This window comes from Atheta coriaria, unplaced genomic scaffold (genome assembly GCF_025399875.1).
Source record: "Atheta coriaria isolate IRGN ID8LTWV9N9 unplaced genomic scaffold, Caltech_Dcor_3.1 hic_scaffold_3_pilon, whole genome shotgun sequence".
Classification (NCBI taxonomy): Eukaryota; Metazoa; Arthropoda; class Insecta; order Coleoptera; family Staphylinidae; genus Dalotia; species Dalotia coriaria.
Window position 1 is genome coordinate 3,519,437 of NW_027045445.1, and position 20,655 is coordinate 3,540,091.

Sequence of the window (20,655 nt, forward strand, 5' to 3'; positions counted from 1 at the left end):
GAGGCATTTCTTAAAAGTTGCAATATTATTGTATTTAAAATTTATTTGAGTAAATTGCATAACTACATCGTAATTATTTTACGTCTTAAAAATATAGATCTGAAACATGTCAGTGAGATGATACTTGAATGCAGTATGTGAGTAAATTAATACTTCAGACTTATATTAAAATACTAGTGCATACATACATACGTTACATTTCAATTCGTTATGATATACATCGTTTGTTGTAATTTTTGTACAACTTTACTTATAGAAAATAGATCGATTTCCAAATGATATTTAACAAATACAAAACTGGATGCAATTCACATATGTAACAGAACAAGTATGATGTAGGGAAATTCTATATATATAAAAAATGTAGTCTACTTGCAATAAAAAGTGCTTAGAATATAAACTCAAAATCGCTAAATAAAACTGCATCATCATATTTCCTTAAGTCACACAACTACGATACGAGTAGGGCTTACATAATAACGCATCGCTTCTTGTCGACGGGCGCCTTGGAGTCTTCAATCTTGCTGAGTTCCGGATCTTCCATTGCTTCTTGTTCTCTGTACCCAGTCAATTTGGGCGTGCTGGCGGACATCGACTCTCCGCTGCTGAAACGATTGCGTAACATTGAGAGCGGGCTGGAAATGTATGAGAAAAAGCCTGGTGAGGATTCAGTTTTGAAACGTTTCGGATTTTCGGGAGTCTTGCTGCGTGTTTTGCGTTTCGTCGACGTGATACGCTCCATAGAAGCACGTTGCTGCTGCAGAAGATTATCGTATTTTTCCGCTTGAGATTTTAGCAGCGTCCTGCGATAATCTGACGAACCTGAGCGAATTCCACGACGTGAAGACATGCGACGCAATGTTTCCACCACCGTCAAGTCTTTGGCAGTGTTCAGAAAACTGTTTTCATCAGGCAGAGTGAGATCAACCTCTCTTGTAACATCACCACCGACATTCACTTGAGTGCTTAGTGCTGATTCACAAGACTCCACAGACAAGTTGATGCTATTCTTATCATTAATTTCAGATTGTTTCACTTCACCATCCGGAAAGTGAACGCTCAAGTTTTCCTCAGTCGGTGGCGGCGTTTCCATGTTTGCATCTAACACTAGAGTATTGCTCTCGGCATCCTCTTGTTTGTGATGTTCCTTATTGTCAATAGCGTCTTGCTTCTCTGCAACGCATCCATTTTGTTCATTCGGCACTTCAATTTGTTCTTTCTCCTCACCGTTTTGATCATTTACTCGAGGTGTCTTTGGCGTAGGAATATTTCTGGTCTGCGATCGTCGAGTCGCGCACCGGTTGGTCAACACCGGCGAACCTTTGTGTGAATCAATATCCGAATTGTCATCAAACTGTAATTCTTGTTCCTCTGAGTCCACAACAAGTGGTTCTAATTCAGGTTCACTCACAGCTAACTCAATATCAGCTTCTTCCACAACAACAACATTTTGTTGATGATCATTTCCATTGTTACCATTTGTGGTATCAACAGTTGATTCGATTGCCACTGTAACTGGAGTGTTGTTTATCTCAGTTGCAACTTGGACTGGTGTCTCTGGTCTTTTGATTTCCACCTTTCCATTTTCCTCTGACAATGATACAACAGCGACTGGTGCTGGCTCAAAGTGTTTTACTTTCAAAGACTCCTCTTTCCTAACTGATGGAGGCCTGAAAGGTGGGCTTTCGTCAACAGTCTTTTTACGGTGTCTTCTTCCATTCCTGGAGCTCATCTTTTTCCTGCAACCATTGTTTAAAAATAGTTTGAATTAAATTTAGGCGCGTCGCGCGTTCTATGCTTCACTAACACAAAATACGCACTCGAGCGTAACGAACTTCACTAAGAAAACAAAGTTTTGATTATTGCGCGGCTAGTGTGAGTGACTGCGGCAGCACTAGTAATGGAGCTAACACACGATGCATGCTATACTCCACGATATGAGTGAGAGATTGTAATTTAATAATTAAGACAAGGCTACGCGACCTCAAACGCGAGAGATGCACGCGTACTGGCATTACGTGCAAGTGCTCTATCTCCAGAGAAAAAGAACCTTCTCTGTACAGTTAGGTATTTAATGCATTTCATTTGGAAAGTATCAACAAACCAGTTTTGTTGTTGTAGATAAATAACGGCACTCCAGGCTTCGGGTGATGCCGCGAACTCTAGCTTCTACGTTGATAATACGGCACCACAATTTAACTACTGACTATTTCTGATCACTGTATAATTAGTACTGTGCACAAATCACTTACTGTTTTATTTCAGGCGATATTAAATATGATTAGCCCTTTAAACCGGTATGCATCAACGAAGCGTCATGTGGAGGCAGGCTCTTGACGCAAGATGGTTGACGTTTTGTTTCGGAGCAGTTTGCATAGGCGGGAGAGGCGATGCGGGCGCCATCGCGGTTTCCGCTGCGTTTAAAATAGTTTTAAACTGTTACGCAACGATCAACGAATCACAGTTGTTAATTGAAGCGATATTTTTGTTTTGCTAAGTGGGGTATTGTAGGCAGGAAACGCGATAAGGTATTATAACTATTCGTTATTATACCAACAATCAAACAAAAATATTTTAAAGCAACACATTGCATTGGCAACATAGCAAACATATTTGAAAAAATATTTTTAAAAATGAAAGAAATATTTGCAATAGAACTTATCGCGGACAAAATAACAAAATACAATATGTTATGAGTTAAATGCATTGTCCTACAAGTTCCTTAGTTGCATGTTCACTTTATTAATAATTCATTCAATTGTTATTGTCACAATCACATAAGAAAAACAAGTTCAAATATTCAGTGCAATCATTATTTGCTCATCCAAATGAATCAAACGAATGTTTCAATACAAGAAAAAACAATAGTAGGTTCAGCAATTTTTTAGAACCTAGCAAATTAATTCGTAATAAGTATCCTCGATTGAGTTTGGCAGTAAATACATACTCAGTACTGCTATTTGAATTTACGTTCCGCTACCTCATCGCTCATCTAGCCTATCGTTATCATTAATATGTATCATTTCTTTCATAGATTATGTATTATAAATCACAGAGACTTGACTTAAACATTAAAAGGTACAATGCCACTATTCTAAGCCCTATGGCAAGATACAAATAAGCCTCTCGCCGAAATGTCTCAAAATAAATCTCTCATTTGGAAATGTGAAATCACCGACGGAATTCGCATAAAATACACATTCTTGAATCATCACCGTCTAAGTACAAATACCACACCTGCCGGTTTTACATTTCTAAAGGTAACAGTTGCAAACTCAACAAGAATACAATCTAAACTTAGCGAATCCAATATTATAAGTCGCTAAAGTTCAAACAATTAAGTTTCATAGTAAATTCAAGTACATATCGTCTTTTTAAACGTTTCCAATGGGTATGCAATAGGCAAACTATTAAGCTCATTACCGTCATTTACAATTCATAGTAAGCTACAACAATAATTGGATTCATTGAACTTGCACTCCGCTGAGATTTCTCCGTATAATACGCGGTGTGATTGAATATATAATTTCAAGTTTGTTAGTAAAAGTTGATATTTACAAAAGTGCAAATCGGCTACAGAGTGAGATTCATCATTCGAAACGTTGATTGCAATCGCTATATTGTTTCTATTAGAATTATAACAGTTTACACAGCCGTCTACTACACAAATACCTAAAAAATTAATGTCCGATCCCTAATAATACCAGCCTCATGCGTTCGAATGACAAATCTTTGCACGTCCATGTCGTAAGAAAACCCTACATTAATTCTAATAGCTTACAATTTAGTCTTTTTGTTATTCTATATTTTTGTTTCTTCGTTTCCTCGTAAATAAATAAGTCATACAGGTAGGGAATTCTAATGATTTGATGTCATTAGTACATAATGTTCAATTCTTTGTTCATTTTTGGTTTCGTAGAATTTGTATAGGCGAATAGTTCTAGCATACCTGATAATTGACTTTTTGTTCATGTTATATCATATTAATTCTAGTGTTGTTTTCGATAAACCTCTGCAGTAATATTAAATCATCATTGCACACAAATATATCTCATATACACGGCACAATTGAAATTAACAATCAAATGGACGAAATCGAATTTACTCTAAGAATAAAATAACAAGAAATTAAAAATAAATGAATCACAAGCAACTACCGTCCAGCGATATTGCAGTAATATCAAAATCGAAATTTGTTTGTGTCGAGGTTTTCTAAAACCAAGCCAAAATAGCAAGGACATTACTGTAAAAACGTAATATTAACAAATCTGCTCAAAAATAACATTAGATAATGTCAGAATAAGTAATGATTATGTTTAGAGTATCTGCTAAGTTTGGTCCAAGATTTAGCCCAGTTAATAGCATGTTATTAAGTAGTTTTTGTTGGTAAGTTGTCTCATTGTGTTGGTTTGTGATTGTCTAACAATGCCTATTACTTACAGGGGTATATTGCTACTGTCTCACGCAAATAACTCAAGCAATTTGTTATGTACCTTATGCAATTACACAGTAGTATAATTATATAGCAGGTGTCAAAGAAGCTTTTATCTTTAATTTATTGTAGCGATTACTGCGTCTCAGATTCAATTATGTGCAGCCCGCTTTCCGCTCATGTACCCAATCCATCTTTCAGCCGTTTGTTGAAACAACGGCTCATTATAAATCGTACTAAGCAAGAGCAGCTGATTAATATGTGTCACATGATAATCCCAGCGGGCCAAATTCGGTGCGATGCCTAAAGTAAAGTGCCGCAAGTCATACGCAGTTGTGCTGCCCATATCGTACAACATGAGCATGTGTTTTAAAGACTCCATGCCCTTGTGAAACAACACATCTGCTTCTTTGCCGTATTCCGCTGGCGCGATAGTAAGTAAATCGTACAACCCCAACAAGGAGTAAATGAAGCCGTTCAGTACAAAACTAGCCGGTTTCGTCGGATACTCCTCATACCAATGATATTTGTTGAGGAATGTGGCTAGTACCCCGCCCTGCCAACTGGGTACCTTAAAAGGTTTCAGTGCATTGACGGCAGCGTGTAGATATCGCTGGTCTCCGCCGGAGTGGTGATATGCACGAGCAAGAACGCTTACTGCATGACCCTGCCCCATAGCTGAATACCAACCTGGATCTAAATCCTGAAACCCCGCCGCTAACTTACGTTTCACCGGAATGGGCCAGCCGCCGCTTTCATCCTGATTTGCAACGAACCATTCCGCTGCGTCGTAGAACTGTCCGATATGTTCGGAGGATGACAGAGTAAAGTTGTCAATCGCACCTCTACCACGAAGAATAATTTCGACAATTTTAAACTTGGAACGTGGTAATCGATGCTTCGATTTGTCTTTATCGAGGTAGTTGAGACCTTTTTGTAGGTCGATGATTAAGTCTCTCGTGATCCGGCTCCATGTTTCTGATAAACCGATGCCATGGTAAACATTCTCATCCTGTGAAGATAAATGTAAAGTAAACTCCTTGAAATTGATGAAAAATAAATAATACCTGAGTTGTAACTAATAGATCCGATGCTATGTAATGCATGTTATAATAATCTTTTTTCTCGCGGTTTTGCAGCACGATCGTCAAACTGCTATTTGCGTACAGCAATATATTTACGCTCATAACAAAGTCAAGTACGTGATCCATTTTTAGTTTAACGCCAGTACTAAATGCATCCAATGTTGAAAAGTTCAACACATGTGTTGCCAACGTGTTATCGTAATAACGAAAAACGTTAGAACCATGTGGTACTATCCATTTCGCAAGGTCTTTGTCTGCGTCTTCGATGACTTTGCGTCGTGGCTCTGGCTCGGTGAGATTCTTGCTGTAATGCGCGAGACCGAATTGGGCAATTTGCGTTGGATAGTGATACCCTTGGCTCTCCCATTGTGTAGAAATAGGCACGCCACTGATCGCCGAAACACATTTCACGCGATCTCGCGCCTCAACGTTGAAATTCTCAAAGTGCATGAACACACCGCGCGGATCATATTTACCTTTTGGATGGTAGATCTTTCCAACACTGTGTGCCCATTCAAATCTTTCAATACCATCAGTAGTGGCTAGCTTACCATATATTTCAAAGTACTTATGAATAAATGAAAATGGAATGTAGACTTCATCACCCTCCTTGTGACACCCAATTGTGTGATCACCATTGATAATACAATCAATCTCTTCTATACCTTGTTCACTGCCTTTATCTGAAGTGTAGTATGGTGGTCGTCGTGGCCAATCTTTTATTGAATCTCCACATCTACTCCATAAAGATAGTGTGGTGAATATCACAATGCACAAGCAGAGCAATAATACCACCTTTATGTTCAACCTCATCATTATAAAATACAACGGTGGGCCCTGTAAACACCCAAGAAATATTATTAGTCATTTTTCTAGAACGGAATGGCAATTACTCGTACCTTAGTTTTGTGGTAGGATTTTTGGTTTACCACACCGGACGATCCTGCTGTACTAATCATTTATTCACATATTGCATTAGCAATCAACAACTAAGTACAATTGATTGCGGTTGTAGTTGGAAGTGTGTTCAATACTTCAATGCATGTTACTTTCGCGTTAAAATGCAGATATTAACTGTGTAACACATTTTAATTTCCTTGCAGAGCACTGAAAGTGGGTGAATGTCAACAAATATGCACATATGATTAACTGTCAAGGCATTCTGTGAGGAGCTCGTACCACACACCGACCCCAACCACATTACAACTGGCCCGAGAAACGGCAATACGCACAACAAACGCTTGCGCGAAGGAGGTGGAAGCATAAACGGTACGGGTGCGCTCTAAAGGCAACGCTGGAATAGATTTAAATTTTGAGTGCTACAACAATTTTTAAATAGTTTAGAACTACAACTAATCTAAGGGGACCAATCAAAATATTTGGTTCCATTGATTTTTATTTTTGTAATTATTTTATCATATTGTAGACCAAGCGGGGACAACCAATTTCCCATTACCATTTTACCATTTTCTAAAACTTTGGTAACAAAACAGATGCCTCCTCAAATTTCAATTCCATGGTAAAAGGAAATTCTCAAATAGTTTCATTATATTTGCGTTTTTGTGTTGTTACAACTTTGTCCTAGTTTGTTGCCATTTCTGACTGTAGTTTGACGCGTTCGGGCTAGAAAGCTCGAAGGCGCGAGGAGCGTGCGCTTCGCGGTCTCAGTGCTTCAGCGTGCATCCTGGCTGAACGGCGGCGGCGGCGGCAGCAGGACCAAAGCGCGGCGCCGCGCCTTCGTCACAATCGATCCGGTTTTGATAGAGGGCGCTCAGACAGTTGGTTTGGTTCAGCAGGATTCGGTCCTCGCGTAGTTTGCTCGGCATATTGGGGCAAGAATGCTAAAACGACGATGGTTTGACGTGCGAAAATGTAGCGGTGTAGTGCCGTCGGTGTGTTAATCGTCGTCGTTGCGATCTGATCACGGAGGTGAGGTGCTCGCGGCTCCCACACGGCCGCATCGAAGAAATGCTGTAATGGCAAGAGAGGTACGCTGTGTGCACCCAATTGGCCCCAAAAACCACCAGTCCCTACGTCTTGACCCCCATCGCATGCAAAATCTATCCCCTGCACCCTGTGACGATTAAACGTGCTTAGTTTGCGTGGGGCGGATTGAACCAGCAGCCGCGGACAGTGCCGTTCTCCCGCTAATGTTTAGATGACCTAATATCAGCTCTGACCTAAATCAAAACCAGGACCCTTTTGACAACAACCAACGGTAGATTCGCAATCAGTTCGAGGTGTACATTATTAGTTTCTTATTCGGGGACCAGTGTATGTATGTAGGGAGTGAAATAGATTAAATTGGGTTTTATTTTTTTTGCACGCGCGCATTAAGTAGGTCATGCTGACCTGCTGCCATCGCATGAATTTGTTACCGTCCCCTGCAATCTCGGTCAAATGATAGGCAAGCTGCATTCTTTCCGATCGTAATTAGTTAGCAATTTATGTTCTTGCTCCCCAAAAATGGGCCGTGTGTGGGCTGCATAAAATTGGCTCGCGCCGATTTAATTAATACTACAAGTGCGCGCGCACTGACACACATATATAGAATATAGGTGATGAAATGGGGGATTTTTCCAGTCTCCCAAGGTGCAGCACACAGCTAAGGGGGTTGCAAATTGCGGTGCCGATCGGCCAGGTAGGCATTGTGTCTGAAAATCGCGAGGACGAATACATGATCCTGCCGTTCCCAGTAACGACGCCGCCGCCGCCGCACAGCGAGAAGGAGAGGGAAAGCGCGAAGAGCAAGACGGTGGAAAATATTTGACACGCTAAAATAGTATGCGCGTTATCCCCACCTCCCCGTTGCTGGATATTGGGTCAGGTCAGTTGTCACTAGGAAGGTTCGGTGATCCCGTTTCAAAGGAAACACTCCCCATATGAACGGGCGATAATAATCATCCCGGGTGTGCGCGCGATGTCGCTTGTGGCTGGTGATTAAATTCGGTGCGCTCGGACACAATGGGAATGTAGAAAAACGGAAGCCGAAAGGATGAAGGTACGGAAGGACTTGTGTGATGTGTGTAGGTGTGTTTCGTCCGTCTAGTGCTCGTAGTAGGTTGGCAGAGTAGTAGATGGCTTGCTTGTAGATGCGGTGGGTGTGTGCTGGCGCAGTGCCGCTAAGGAGTGTGTCTCTGTTTGGGGTTGCAGGAGTCGCGCGGAAAGAGACCCTTTAAGCTATGGGACGGGCGGCGTAGCGTGCGCAAGGGGCTGGTGGTGGGAGGCCTCGACGAGTTGGTGCAGCGCGGCCGCGACAAGCTCGGCGTCTCCATCGGCGAGCCGGTCCGGCTCGTCCTCGAGAGCGACGGCACCCAGGTCGAGGACGCCGAATACTTCCGCACCCTACCGCCCAACACAATCCTCCTGCTGCTACGGCCGGGCGAACGCTGGCTGCCCGCTGGAGTGGACGTCATACGTGCAGGTAACTATCCGCCTTCGGGGCCCGGGCCATTCGCTAACGGTGCCGTCGTTGTTGTGTGTTCCTCTCAGTAGCAATCTCGGCTATCCCGAAGATCGTATGCGAAACGATACACGCCTTGGAGCTGCACGATGAAACGCCATCCTGGAAAATCATGGACAACAAGGGTCGCGTCACAGTTGTGCTGCATTGGGACCAGCGTTCGGGTCCGTCTCGGGCGTCCTCATCAGAAGCTCCGTCGCCAGCGCCAGGCAAGTTTTCCCCCAGCAAGCGACCCTCTCTCGTAATCCAGACATCCCTTCCAGGCGGTAAGAAGGAGACGGTCATCAACGACATATACCCGCCGCAGCCACGCTACTCGAGTCCCCAAATCACTGTGATAAACCACGACGACGTCAAGCCCTCGCACCGGCTGCTCAAGCAGGGCAGCTCGCTGGAGAGCGCCACGATACACATCCACACGCCGGAATGCGCGCACCACGCGCACATGCCGCGCGCCGGCAGCCCCCAGAGCAATGGCGCCATCGAGTGCGACTTCCATTGCTGCGCGCTGCACGAAGAAGGGCGCAAGATCGCGGTGCACAAGAGTGTGGCGACGTCGCCCATTCAGGACGCGCAGCAGCAAACCTCTCCGCAGCCGGCTTCACGGCACGTGCGCTTCCTCGACATCGAAGGTGGCGGAGGCGGCGGCGGTGGCGTTGGCCGCCATCAGGATCACGAGAGCTCGGAGAGCGAGACGGAGAACACGGTGATGGAGGACGAGGCCGTCACTTCAGAGAAGTTCCTCCTGCTCATCGACCAGCTGAGCGTCGATCAGAAAAAGCACTTGAGCATTAAGGACATTGGCATCATCCTCGAGCGCCTCAGTTCCAAGATTCTCGACGTGGAACGGCTCGACCGCGAAAGCGAGAGCGACGACTGCTACAACTGGACCATCAAAGCGACCATCCGCGGCGATGTGCTGCGCGAGCTCGGCGTCATCTACAACGGAAACTACTACGCCATATCCGAGCATCCCGGCTACAAGGAGGAGAACGAAGGCGGCGGCGAGGAAGTCGAAGAAGAGGAGGAGGAAGAAGATCGGCTGTGAAAGCTAATAACGACTGCCAACAACTAAGCAAACACAAACAAACCAATAACATAATTCTACTACTTATCGCGTCAAATAGCACAAATAATAATTAAACGAAACACGCGCCGTGTGGACATTTTATAAAAAGCGCAAAACGTTACGCCACGCAGCGGCCGCGGCGGCTCTGCGTTCGAATAAGAATAAACAAAATGGGCGCAGCATGGCGGTGGCGAGAAAGAATCTATTTAATAAACGAATGCCAAAGATGAGTATTACGCTGTAGTTAAATATGAACATAAAGTGCGCCCATACCAGTGCGATGGTGCGACGCTGACAATCGACATACGGATCGATTATATTTCGATACACATACCTAACTAATGCAGTATTTCATAGAACGAATCACAATTAATTAATCCGCAGACCGGTGGGGACCTACACACCTCCTACGCGAATTATATTGTTCTCTTAATTTCGTCTAGGACCCTGTTACTCTTATACTAGATATCCATTGACATGAAAATCACACGATTTTTTAAAACTACGAGGAAAACAAATAATAATAAAAACAAACACTATGATATCTCTTGTACATTATAAAAGGAATATGAAACGACGAAAAGCGCGATGACGACGGCGCCTCGTGTGGCGCATCATTAATTAGGTGAAATGAAATCAGTATTATAATATGATACTCTATTTAAAACGAAGCAGTATTAACTAAATGAGACAAGAAATTAAATAAAATTACATACATGAACGTATTTGACTGATGATCATTAAGTATTGACGACGTATTAATTCATATATAAATATATATATTAGTTAAATTATATATATATAAACAATGTGAGAGACGTAAAGCAAATGATTAAACTATACCAAGACAGAAATAAACTTACAAAGTAAATGAATTACGCAGAGCGAGAGAGAAAAAATGCAATTATTATAATTAATTAACGAGATACATTTTGAAATACATAAATTATTAACTATTAAGAAGCAAATGGATCGTAACCGATTGACGCGCGACTTTTAACTAGCAGCCAAACAGTATTTAGACGTTGAGCAAATAAGATGAACATTTAAAACAAGAGATAAACACGTAAAGAACTGGAAGAAAAGTATTATTACACAATTGCTTTGTACTTTTTATAATTATGTGGATTGTACGAGTATTTAGCGTTTAAAGTTAATTATTTTTAAGATATAATAATTAAATAATAGCCGAGAGGACGTTGACGACTACACCATGAAAATGAAGCGAAAATGCAGCATAATAGAGTATTTATAAACGAGTTGTTTAGAATATTGAAGATATTTATAAATGGTGGTTAAATGATTGTACATTGCTCAATTTGTCCTATTTCCACTTTGCGTTTTTGTATTTTTCTCATACACACACCTCGACTACTCTTCCAAGCATGCAAGACATCAACGACATTACACTCACTCTGATTTCAGTTCCAGACAAACAATCATTCGGAATTAAATACGTCTCTGCGTTCACCACCTACCACCCCCATCTCATCCACCCCATCAATGAATGAGCAGCATACTCTCCCATTAATATACTATTATTATAATTGTAAAACATAATAAACACGGCAAACATTCGAATTCATGTATATTCATTCTCATGGGAAAAAGAAAAATATTAATAAAATATATATTATATAATAAATATATTGGTCGGGTTTGTTGTGATACGAATGATAGACAATTTTTTCATAAACGACATTATGAAAAAAGAAACTTGTAGGTCTATATTAGATAAATAACACACATTAAGATAAAAACAAACAAACGAGGGATTTACAAACAGACAAGAGATGCAAACCAAACATCGTCGAGCGTATAATATAACTAACGATGTAATAGAAACGAACGAATATCTAATTTAATAAAGCGTTAATGCCATCAGAAGTACATCCAGACGAACACTCATACGAGAAGCATTAAGCATAGTGAAAGTAATACGAAAATTACAGCTGAACAAAACGAACCATTTAATAAATATCATCGTGAAATAACACTACCACTGCAAGTTTAATATACCAAAATCCAGCGTGCGCGCTGGGAGAATCTGCGTGTCCTGCCGTTTTAGCACGCGGATCGCATCAATTTGTATTTGTATTGTATTTGTTGCGATTGGCGGTGCAGAGCACTCGCATATTTTCCGAACGCGCTCGCGTAGGGCATCGATCGAACAATAAACTATTACTAATTTACAATTAAACGAGAAGTAATGTGCTACTAGCTAGGACGCAAATATCCTGAACAAGATAAACACATTCAAATGATAAGTCAGATGATGATGAGCGAGGAACATTTGGGGTGAACATGATTCCGGTACATTTTTTGTACGTATCGAAAGACAGACACTATCGCAAGCGTCGGATTCGATTGCATAGAATTCGGCGCGTCCACATCCTCATATGTAATGTTCTAAAGTCTAATTACACTGCCAGAGCATGTAACATTGAAAATAAAGGAAGATCTATAAATATTATGTTGTATATTGAGTTATTTTCTGTCAGTTTGGGCTTGGTCGGCAGTTTCCTGGACCTGTATCAGGTGATGCCCAACTGACCCAATTGCCGCTGCGAGGCGAGGTCGAAGACACCGCTGCAAAACGACATCTGTGCCACGTTCCTCTCCGCCCATCAAAAAAACGAGACACGCGGCGCTTATTTAAAGGAGGGCAAATTATTCGCGAACAAAAATACGGACGCAAACTTATGCCTCACTTCTTTGTTTTGTTTTGCTTCAGGATGCTGCGGCGATAATATGATTTTTACTACACCCGTGCATCCACCCATCGGACGTTGACTTCGGAATGAGAGGTCGGGTCGACACAGTGGCCCAGTTTCACGCGGCCCCGGTCACAGCCGCCGCCGCCGCCTCATGGCCTACTTTACCGGGCGCGAACAATTTGCCGGTCACAAGGGAGGCGCACTTCTGCATTATACTACGTTGAATACTATTACTCCACATTCTACTATAATCTACTACGTTACAAACAACCCGTTGATACAACAAACATTTTATATAACTCGGAAAAACCTTTGAGAGTGCCTCAAAAAGGCTCATCAAAAAGAACATTTTTGAATAATGTACGCAAGTGATTTATAAGGTTTATTTACATTCATACAGTTTTCATAAGGCAACCGCGATTTTCTTCTTTTGCTTTTCGCTGTTTTTCTTTTTTGCACTTTTTGGCAATAGTTTTGTTTTCACATTGCTAAGAAACGACGACATCTTTTTTGACCGAGATTTTTCTCTCGATTCAACGTCTGTGCTATTGCACGCTGTTGCTATAGAATTTATTAAATAGTCACAAGAATCTAATTTTGGAGATGAAGTAGATGCACATGCAGAATTTGTGGGTTGAAGTGAGGGCGTTTGGCATTGAATAATATGATTTGATACAGGTGGGCATTTAGCCAGTTGATGTTTGTTTTCCTGGCTAATTTCCGGTGTGGTAAACTTTGTTAATGCTGAATCGAGTATTCTTACAAAAAATAATCTCCATTATTTTTGATAATTATTGAAATAATATATTGAAACTAACCTTGTGTTTGAAGTTGCAGGTTGTCTGCTAACAATGGCTTCTGCCAGTTTGTTCCAGAAACATCCCCATCTACTGTTTGTTGTATATGTTAATGTGTGCAAGCCCAATAACTGTTTGGGTATCTGGCATCGCGTCAGAATACACGGAATAATTTTCCTAGTTTGCTGTTCTAAACATAAACAAACAAATAATAGTAATAATAAAATAAACAGTTTAAAATATAAAAAAGCAACAATTAAATACCTATAGCAATAGTTTGGGCATAATCTAGAAAAAACTCATTTGTAGGACTAGTTAGAAAATCAGGTGACAAAATCACAATCAATTTATTACTAAAGTCGGCAATCACACTCATAGTTGCCTGTACCTCTTTATCACCAGCCATTAAATTTCTATCCTTTACAAATAGTCTCATGTCATAATTCTTCTCCATGACATCAACCAAATCATATGCAAAATCTACATCAGCCTCTGCATATAACACCATTGCATCATATGGTTTAGTTTGGCATACTGGTGCTATTGATGCAGCAAGTGAATCCTGTTTGATTGTAATATATTGCCTTATATCTATATCAATCAATTCTTGATAGTCATCAATAACATCAAATCTATCTAAAGCTTCTAAACATGATATCAATGTTTCAATTGTATTTTTTTGTTCATCACTTTGAGCTAGCTGCAGTAATTTTTCAGTTGGGTTTGACTGCTTTTCTAGCACTGATACATCAATATGTAGAAGCTCTGAAAGTCCTCGCCAGTCTCTACAACAGAATATACATTATAAATATTGGATAACTTGTAGAAGCAATTAATTTGAACCTTAATAATCCATTTTCTGCAGGTAATATCATCAAAGTATTTAACGAATCACATAACTGTTTAACTGTTCTTGTTGTTAAAACTTTAATTGAAATGTTGTAGAGGTTACCACTTGTTCCATGGGCCATATCTGAGAAGTTAGGGTAGTCACATTGGTTACGTTGGTTACAATAATTACGACTAATTGCGTTACACTAAAAGGCAAACACTGGAGTTCACTGCAGTTAATTGGTTATGGAAATTAACAAATTATAAACAATCAAGAAGTAAACCAATATCACATACGTATGACTAATGGAGAAATTTACTGCGGGAATTTACAGTTAATAAAGTTGCCTATAGTGGGTGTCCATAGTTGCAAAATTAAAAGGATGCATCGGCCGGGAATCGAACCCGGGCCGCCCGCGTGGCAGGCGAGCATTCTACCACTGAACCACCGATGCTTGACGAAGCTTTATCAATAATACCTTGATAACGATTTTAACAAATTCTATTTAATTAACACGTTGACGCCGGCGTGACCCACCGGTTAAAAAATTGAGGGGCAAAGTGGGCACCCTAAAATTTTTGATATATAAGATGAAGTTGCAAGGACAACTTATCCACAACAAATTCGAAGTAAGAAATGAAAAAAGAAAATAATATAAGCAAAAAATTGATACAAAAGTAATAGCAAAATTTTTATGGGTGGGGGCCCACTTTGCCCCATATTCTGAATTTTTTTATTTTGATAGACACGGCTTATTAATATTGAATACTGAACAAGGATGTAAAAAATAGTGTAACGAGGGAAAAAAGGTAAACAAATTCCCTTTTTTCGCTTTTGGGGCCCACTTCCCCCCCCTCCCCTAAAGTAGTAAACACTGTACGCTATACACGATATCGTTATGAAAAATGATATACAGTAGAACCTTGATAACTCGAATGTCAAGGGAAACCAAAAAAAATTCGAGATAGCAAGTTTTCGACTTAACAAAAATTTCGAGATATGAAGAGTTAACTCATCAAATTTCGACATAAAAAGGCACAATTTCATTTATTATGACAAATTACATTAGGTAACATAAAATGAGAGTCAAGTACATAATTATAATGAATGAACTTACACTTTATGTTTTAAATAATTGATAAAAAATCTGTTATCTTCGTTTGATTCAAGTCATTTACAGATTTTTTATCAATTATTTTTTCTAGTTCATATAGTGAACCGAATATATATTATGATACTCGATATCATTACATCTTTCAATGTAAGTTCGTAGTGTATCAATTGCTGCTCTTGCTTCTTTATTTGACACCGATGGTTTTAAATCTGCTGGATCAGTTTGATCATCGTCATTTTGATTATCGTTATCGTTATTTCACGTAAAGTTAAGGTCGTTAGTTTTCTTTTAGTACTCATGTTGTTGCTTGTTAACAGCCAAACAAATATGTACTGACTGAGCCAAGTAACCAAAAGTGACCAAAAATGAAGAAACATAACATCTGTGTTTCTTAGAAATTAGAAAGTTTATTGAATGTATTCATTCCTTGCACGTGTGCAAAACAAAAACAATAGATAAGAAGCCCCGAGCCCCGAACATTCCTTTTTATTGCCACGAGTTTTGAGCTCCGGGAATCCCGAGTAAGAAATCATTATATTTTATGAACTTCGACTTACTGAGGTAGATATTTGCAGTTCGAGTTACTGAGTATTAAAATGTACGAGTAATGCCTCACAGGGACTAATTTTTACTGGTTTTAGGGATTTTGCACCTGAGTTTGACATCGTAGAAGGACCATTCTTGCATCAGATTGTAAGTATTAAATTTCTTTATCATTTTCGTAAATAACTGTTGTGATTATCTCACAAATTGACCCCCAAAATTGCTTTTTTTTTATGTTAGAATGATTAATTTTTGCTTGTTTTAGGGATTTTGCACCTGAGTCTGACATCGTAAAAGGACCATTCTTTCATCATATTGTAATTATCTCGACAACTAAAAGGGCTAGGAAACAAAGAACTACAGATTCTTGATCCTTGAAGAATTCTGGACAAGATGGCATCCTTATTGAAAAACATCAAAAATGGGACAAAAAGGCAAAAGATTTCTCTTTTTTATGTTGAAAATTAAAAGTTGGAATTTTGAAATTCTGTTTTCGGCTACTGATCGATAATTTAATTCTACATCGATTATTTTAGTAAAGTTTTTTGCTTTGATTAACGGTTTAGGCCCTATTTGCAATTTTATAGAAAAAATGGAATATGTAGTGTGAAAATGGAGTAGGCTGAATTTCCAGTAATCTCTAATAGCGGCGTAGTAGTTACTCATAGATAGATGACACTAGTGATATCTTTTAAAATTAATATTGATACAATATAAAATGGATTTTGAACTATTTTCCATATCTAGTAGTGGCATTTCCATTAAAGTTTAGGGGATTTATGGATTGATTAAAGGAGTAACGATGTTGCGAGCTATGTTTTCCGCAGGAACAAATAAAACAATAAAAATTTATAGTTTAAAATATAAAACTACAATTTTATTCAAACATGTAAAATATACACCCATCACAAACTCAATTTCTCAATATATACAGCATTTTTAACTATACAAGCAAGAAAACAGGATAATAGTATGCAATTATATAATGCTCTTTTTATAACTTAACAAAATAAACAAAAATGATATCAATAACAGCTTCAAAATGTTGTAAATTCATTCAATCGTATTTGGAATCATCATCAACACGGACAATCCAATCTTCAATTTTTTGGACACTATAAACCAGAATGAATAACAGAACAGTAAAATATAAAATATTATAAATTGCCCAAATATAACATACGTTCTTGGAACTCTAGTCCCGTTGACACATCCATCTTCAGTAATCAAAACATCATCTTCAATACGCACTTCACCAGTACCACGGAGCCTGTCCAGTTGGTCCTTATTGATAAACTTGGCCATCTCAGGATTAGCCAATGCTTCATCCAACAACTGGAAAATATTTATGTAAACGAAATATACATATTCATAAGTTAAATTAATTATTCTTACAGGATCCATAAAGACTCCCATTTAAGGCACCGTACGAAGATAGCGGTAGAAGTGACTCCCATTCAAGGCACCGTACGAAGGTAGCGGTAGAAGTTACACCCATTTAGGGCACCGTAGAAGGGTAGCGTTAACGTTTATGTTAGTGTTACTGCAGAACTCATCGGACTCCATGGTACGGTGAATACTCTAAAAACAAAAAAGTTAATACAACTTGCATAAGAATGCATACAAAACACGAAAAATATCGCCACTTTTGTTCAATAACTCGCGTTACGGAATTTTCTCGCAATACATTTCTATCCAGGGGGATACTAAATTAAATTCCCCATCAAGGAAAATTATTTCGAACTAATTGTAACACCGCGTTCGCGTGATATATTAAAAAACTACAATTCTTAGCGCAACGAGTACTACGGCACACACACACAAATTTCAATATAAATCGCTTTACGGAATTTTGCCAAGGGGGAGTGCTTGATAATTTTTATCGACGATTTGCGATAATTAATAACTCTTAAGCTAAAAGCGATAGCAATCAAAGAATTGCAGATTATGAAAGATTAGAAAATTCTCAGTCAGATAATAAAATAAATATATTTCCTATAATAAAAGGTCGAAAAACGTGACTAAAAGTGCTAAAAAGTGACATTATTCAATTTTTGCCCATTTTCTTCAATCGCGAATATCTCGTAAACTAAAAGAGATAAATAGGATCTGATCACAGCGTCTTAATCTACGGACTATTCTCTCTAAGATAGAATAGTTAAAACGGAAATAGGAGAGATGAAATTTTAATTCTTAAGCAAAAATTGCCAAGGGGGGGGGGGTGCTTGATAATTTTTATCGATGATTTTCGATAATTAATATCTCTTAAACGAAAAGCGATAGCAACACACGAATTGCTGATTATGAAAAATTGGAAAATTTTCCATCAGATAAAAATTTAAAATAATTATAATTCCTACAATAAAAGGTCGATAAACGTGACTAAAAGTACTAAAAAGTGACATTATTCAATTTTTGCCCATTTTCTACAATCGCGAATATCTCGTAAATTAAAAGAGGTAAATAGGATCTGATCGCAGAGTCTTAATCTACAGACTATTCTCTATAAGATAGAACAGTTAAAACGGAAATCTGAGAGATAAAATTTTAATTCTTAAGAAAAAATTGCCAAGGGAGGGTGCTTGATGATTTTTATCGACAATTTTCGATAATTAATATCTTTTAAACTAAAAGCGATAGCAATCAACGAATTGCTGATTATGAAAGATTGGAAAATTCTCAATTAGGGCTTCACACGAGACGAGAGTGGACGAGACTATCAACAGTACCGTCTCGATCTCGGTATTGTCTCGTAAAAGCGATACGAGACCGAGACAATACGAGAAAAGTCTCGCGATACCCGTGAAGCCTTTGTTCTTATATTTTTTTTTCACATTTAATGGTTTTAAGTGTAAAGAAAACATTGAAGATCTTTGCAGTTCAAAAGTTTAGTCATTTAATTACTCCAAAAATACATACATAGGTTAAAATATTAATTATCACAATATTATTAAGTTGTCTACAAAATATTGTCAACATGAACACTTTTTCGTACCGGACTATAGCATAAATTTTATTTGACAAGATTTATTATATACCCTTGCCCAGGGAATACAATACTTTTGCTGTTCATATATTTGCTTCAAGAAGTACAGAAAAACACAAAAATATGTCCCCGGATGTATAAACAAAGACAAAATTTTCATAAAACTTTCAAAAAGGCAAAAAGGTCATGATATTCGGTTACTGACTTGTTCTTTTGAATATATAAAAGAAATATTTCACAGATGGTCATATATTGGATTTCATATATTGGCCCTTTTCTCATTTTACTAATATCATCTTCATAAAAAAAAATTTCACGAGACCAATAACGAGACCAAAAACGAGACTCGGACTGTGGTCTCGCTATCGGCGAGAAATTGATAAAACACGTCTCGTCTCGGTATCGTCTCGGGGTGATAGAAGGGGCCGATTAAGAGTACGGCACGTACTTAATACTGCAAGTTTTATAAGTGCAAAGTATTAATTTCATAGTGTAAAGTGTGGCGTAAAGCCTGCGTGTCGATGGCACACGATCTTGTGCGCGAATTGCAATAGATGCGCAAAGCGGGCAGCGCGTCGATGGCATGCAACCTTGTGCGCGAATTGCAATAGACGCGGTACCTGCAATAAAAATTGAACAAAATTGTGTGATAGCGCGATGATAGACGAAAATATTACGCGTAGTATCTCGCACGGCAAATGCGATATAAAAATTGCTTATACACAAACGCTGATAATAGAACTATCTTCAAAACTAATACAATTCTATTTGATAATTTTTAGTTCATGCTAGGGAACTAAAATTTAAATCATGAAATAATAATTTATGATTTGAGTTTTATTGAAGCATTTATTAAAGCAAAGATTTCCGCAAAAGATATCAATTTTCTAATTGCAAATAAGGAAAACAGATACTATGAATGATAAAAATTTTACCAGTGTATCGAACACCGCAAATCAAATGTGAGTAGATACTGCAATAAAGAAGATACAAAACATTAGTTATACAATTCCGGACAATGAGTTCCGGCGGAACTCAAAGTTTACCATAAATTTCGTCTTGTTCTCCATAATTATTTGAATTAGTATTGGTACCAGGTAACACATTGAGCCAACGAGTTGTGCCAGAAGTCAAAAATGGTTCGCACAAGTCCATAATATTGAGTTCTCTGTCTGTTCCCATCATTCTGATAACGTTCTCATTTGTCATCCGTCTTGACCATGGGATTTTCAAAATTCTACGGAAGACCCACATTTCGAATGCCTCTATTCTATTCTATCCACCTTTCCCTATACCATGAAGATTTCCTGCTGTCTTTGGAATATCTTCGCTGCTAAATTCAAAGTGCTACAGGGAAAACCGCGGCCTTAGACGCGCTATTTATAGGCACGCTCTTGCCGCACCGGGCGGCCGGCCGGCACCGCCGAAAACGCTACGTCCGCAATTTTAAAAAAATCCGTTGCGCAGTTTCAAAGATTTAAGCATACAAAGGGACAGACAGAGAAAGCGACTTTCCTTCTCCAAACAAAAACATCTACCGGTCAACTTCAACCCACACGTACACACATACACACGTCTATGCTTGGAGGGGGAAGCTACGAAGCATCGCACAAAGAG

General features: G+C 39.0%; 5 protein-coding genes, 1 long non-coding RNA gene and 1 other non-coding gene across 19 annotated transcripts; 2 read left to right on the forward strand and 5 right to left on the reverse strand.

The window, feature by feature from the left end:
* Positions 1 to 25: 25 nt before the first annotated feature.
* LOC135789393 (uncharacterized) lies at positions 26 to 2,410 on the reverse strand. 2 transcript variants are annotated; one of them, XM_065299196.1, is made up of 2 exons: positions 2,253 to 2,410; positions 26 to 1,739 (listed from the first exon to the last, which is right to left on the reverse strand). In XM_065299196.1, the coding sequence occupies exon 2, from the start codon at positions 1,730 to 1,732 to the stop codon at positions 470 to 472; it is 1,263 nt and encodes a 420-aa protein (XP_065155268.1). In that variant the 5' UTR covers positions 1,733 to 1,739; positions 2,253 to 2,410; the 3' UTR covers positions 26 to 469. The 2 variants fall into 2 exon arrangements, with proteins under 2 accessions (XP_065155268.1, XP_065155269.1); XM_065299197.1 differs by having other exon boundaries at positions 2,105 to 2,360.
* A 312-nt stretch (positions 2,411 to 2,722) lies between these two features.
* Hsepi (D-glucuronyl C5-epimerase) lies at positions 2,723 to 6,734 on the reverse strand. Its single transcript, XM_065299191.1, has 3 exons — positions 6,417 to 6,734; positions 5,500 to 6,354; positions 2,723 to 5,444 (listed from the first exon to the last, which is right to left on the reverse strand). The coding sequence occupies exons 1-3, from the start codon at positions 6,474 to 6,476 to the stop codon at positions 4,584 to 4,586; spliced, it is 1,776 nt and encodes a 591-aa protein (XP_065155263.1). The 5' UTR covers positions 6,477 to 6,734; the 3' UTR covers positions 2,723 to 4,583.
* Positions 6,735 to 7,180: 446 nt separating this feature from the next.
* Drep2 (DNA fragmentation factor-related protein 2) lies at positions 7,181 to 12,519 on the forward strand. 6 transcript variants are annotated; one of them, XM_065318105.1, is made up of 5 exons: positions 7,181 to 7,446; positions 8,101 to 8,158; positions 8,214 to 8,518; positions 8,671 to 8,941; positions 9,010 to 12,519. In XM_065318105.1, exons 3-5 carry the CDS (start codon positions 8,513 to 8,515, stop codon positions 10,026 to 10,028), a joined length of 1,296 nt encoding a protein of 431 aa, XP_065174177.1. In that variant the 5' UTR covers positions 7,181 to 7,446; positions 8,101 to 8,158; positions 8,214 to 8,512; the 3' UTR covers positions 10,029 to 12,519. The 6 variants fall into 6 exon arrangements, with proteins under 6 accessions (XP_065174177.1, XP_065174175.1, XP_065174178.1 ...); XM_065318103.1 differs by having other exon boundaries at positions 7,181 to 7,505; positions 8,101 to 8,518; XM_065318106.1 differs by lacking the exons at positions 8,101 to 8,158; positions 8,214 to 8,518 and having other exon boundaries at positions 7,181 to 7,505; positions 9,010 to 9,189; positions 9,244 to 12,519.
* A 616-nt stretch (positions 12,520 to 13,135) lies between these two features.
* Myd88 (myeloid differentiation primary response protein MyD88) lies at positions 13,136 to 14,845 on the reverse strand. The gene is made up of 4 exons (XM_065318107.1): positions 14,407 to 14,845; positions 13,828 to 14,348; positions 13,585 to 13,753; positions 13,136 to 13,524 (listed from the first exon to the last, which is right to left on the reverse strand). Exons 1-4 carry the CDS (start codon positions 14,532 to 14,534, stop codon positions 13,170 to 13,172), a joined length of 1,173 nt encoding a protein of 390 aa, XP_065174179.1. The 5' UTR covers positions 14,535 to 14,845; the 3' UTR covers positions 13,136 to 13,169.
* On the reverse strand, positions 14,779 to 14,849 carry TRNAG-GCC (transfer RNA glycine (anticodon GCC)). Its single transcript has one exon. It is a non-coding gene; the product is annotated as a tRNA-Gly (tRNA).
* A 764-nt stretch (positions 14,850 to 15,613) lies between these two features.
* Positions 15,614 to 16,874, forward strand: LOC135789468 (uncharacterized). 2 transcript variants are annotated; one of them, XR_010547574.1, is made up of 3 exons: positions 15,614 to 16,070; positions 16,151 to 16,202; positions 16,318 to 16,874. It is a non-coding gene; the product is annotated as an uncharacterized lncRNA (long non-coding RNA). The 2 variants fall into 2 exon arrangements; XR_010547575.1 differs by having other exon boundaries at positions 16,066 to 16,097.
* A 26-nt stretch (positions 16,875 to 16,900) lies between these two features.
* LOC135789466 (xaa-Pro dipeptidase-like) lies at positions 16,901 to 20,199 on the reverse strand. 6 transcript variants are annotated; one of them, XR_010547573.1, is made up of 6 exons: positions 20,085 to 20,199; positions 19,974 to 20,011; positions 17,677 to 19,658; positions 17,448 to 17,633; positions 17,236 to 17,387; positions 16,901 to 17,167 (listed from the first exon to the last, which is right to left on the reverse strand). XR_010547573.1 is itself a non-coding variant. In XM_065299307.1 (5 exons), exons 3-5 carry the CDS (start codon positions 17,466 to 17,468, stop codon positions 17,110 to 17,112), a joined length of 231 nt encoding a protein of 76 aa, XP_065155379.1. In that variant the 5' UTR covers positions 17,469 to 17,633; positions 19,974 to 20,011; positions 20,133 to 20,199; the 3' UTR covers positions 16,901 to 17,109. The 6 variants fall into 6 exon arrangements, 4 of the variants coding, with proteins under 4 accessions (XP_065155379.1, XP_065155378.1, XP_065155381.1 ...); XR_010547572.1 differs by having other exon boundaries at positions 17,677 to 20,011; XM_065299307.1 differs by lacking the exon at positions 17,677 to 19,658 and having other exon boundaries at positions 20,133 to 20,199.
* Positions 20,200 to 20,655: the final 456 nt, after the last annotated feature.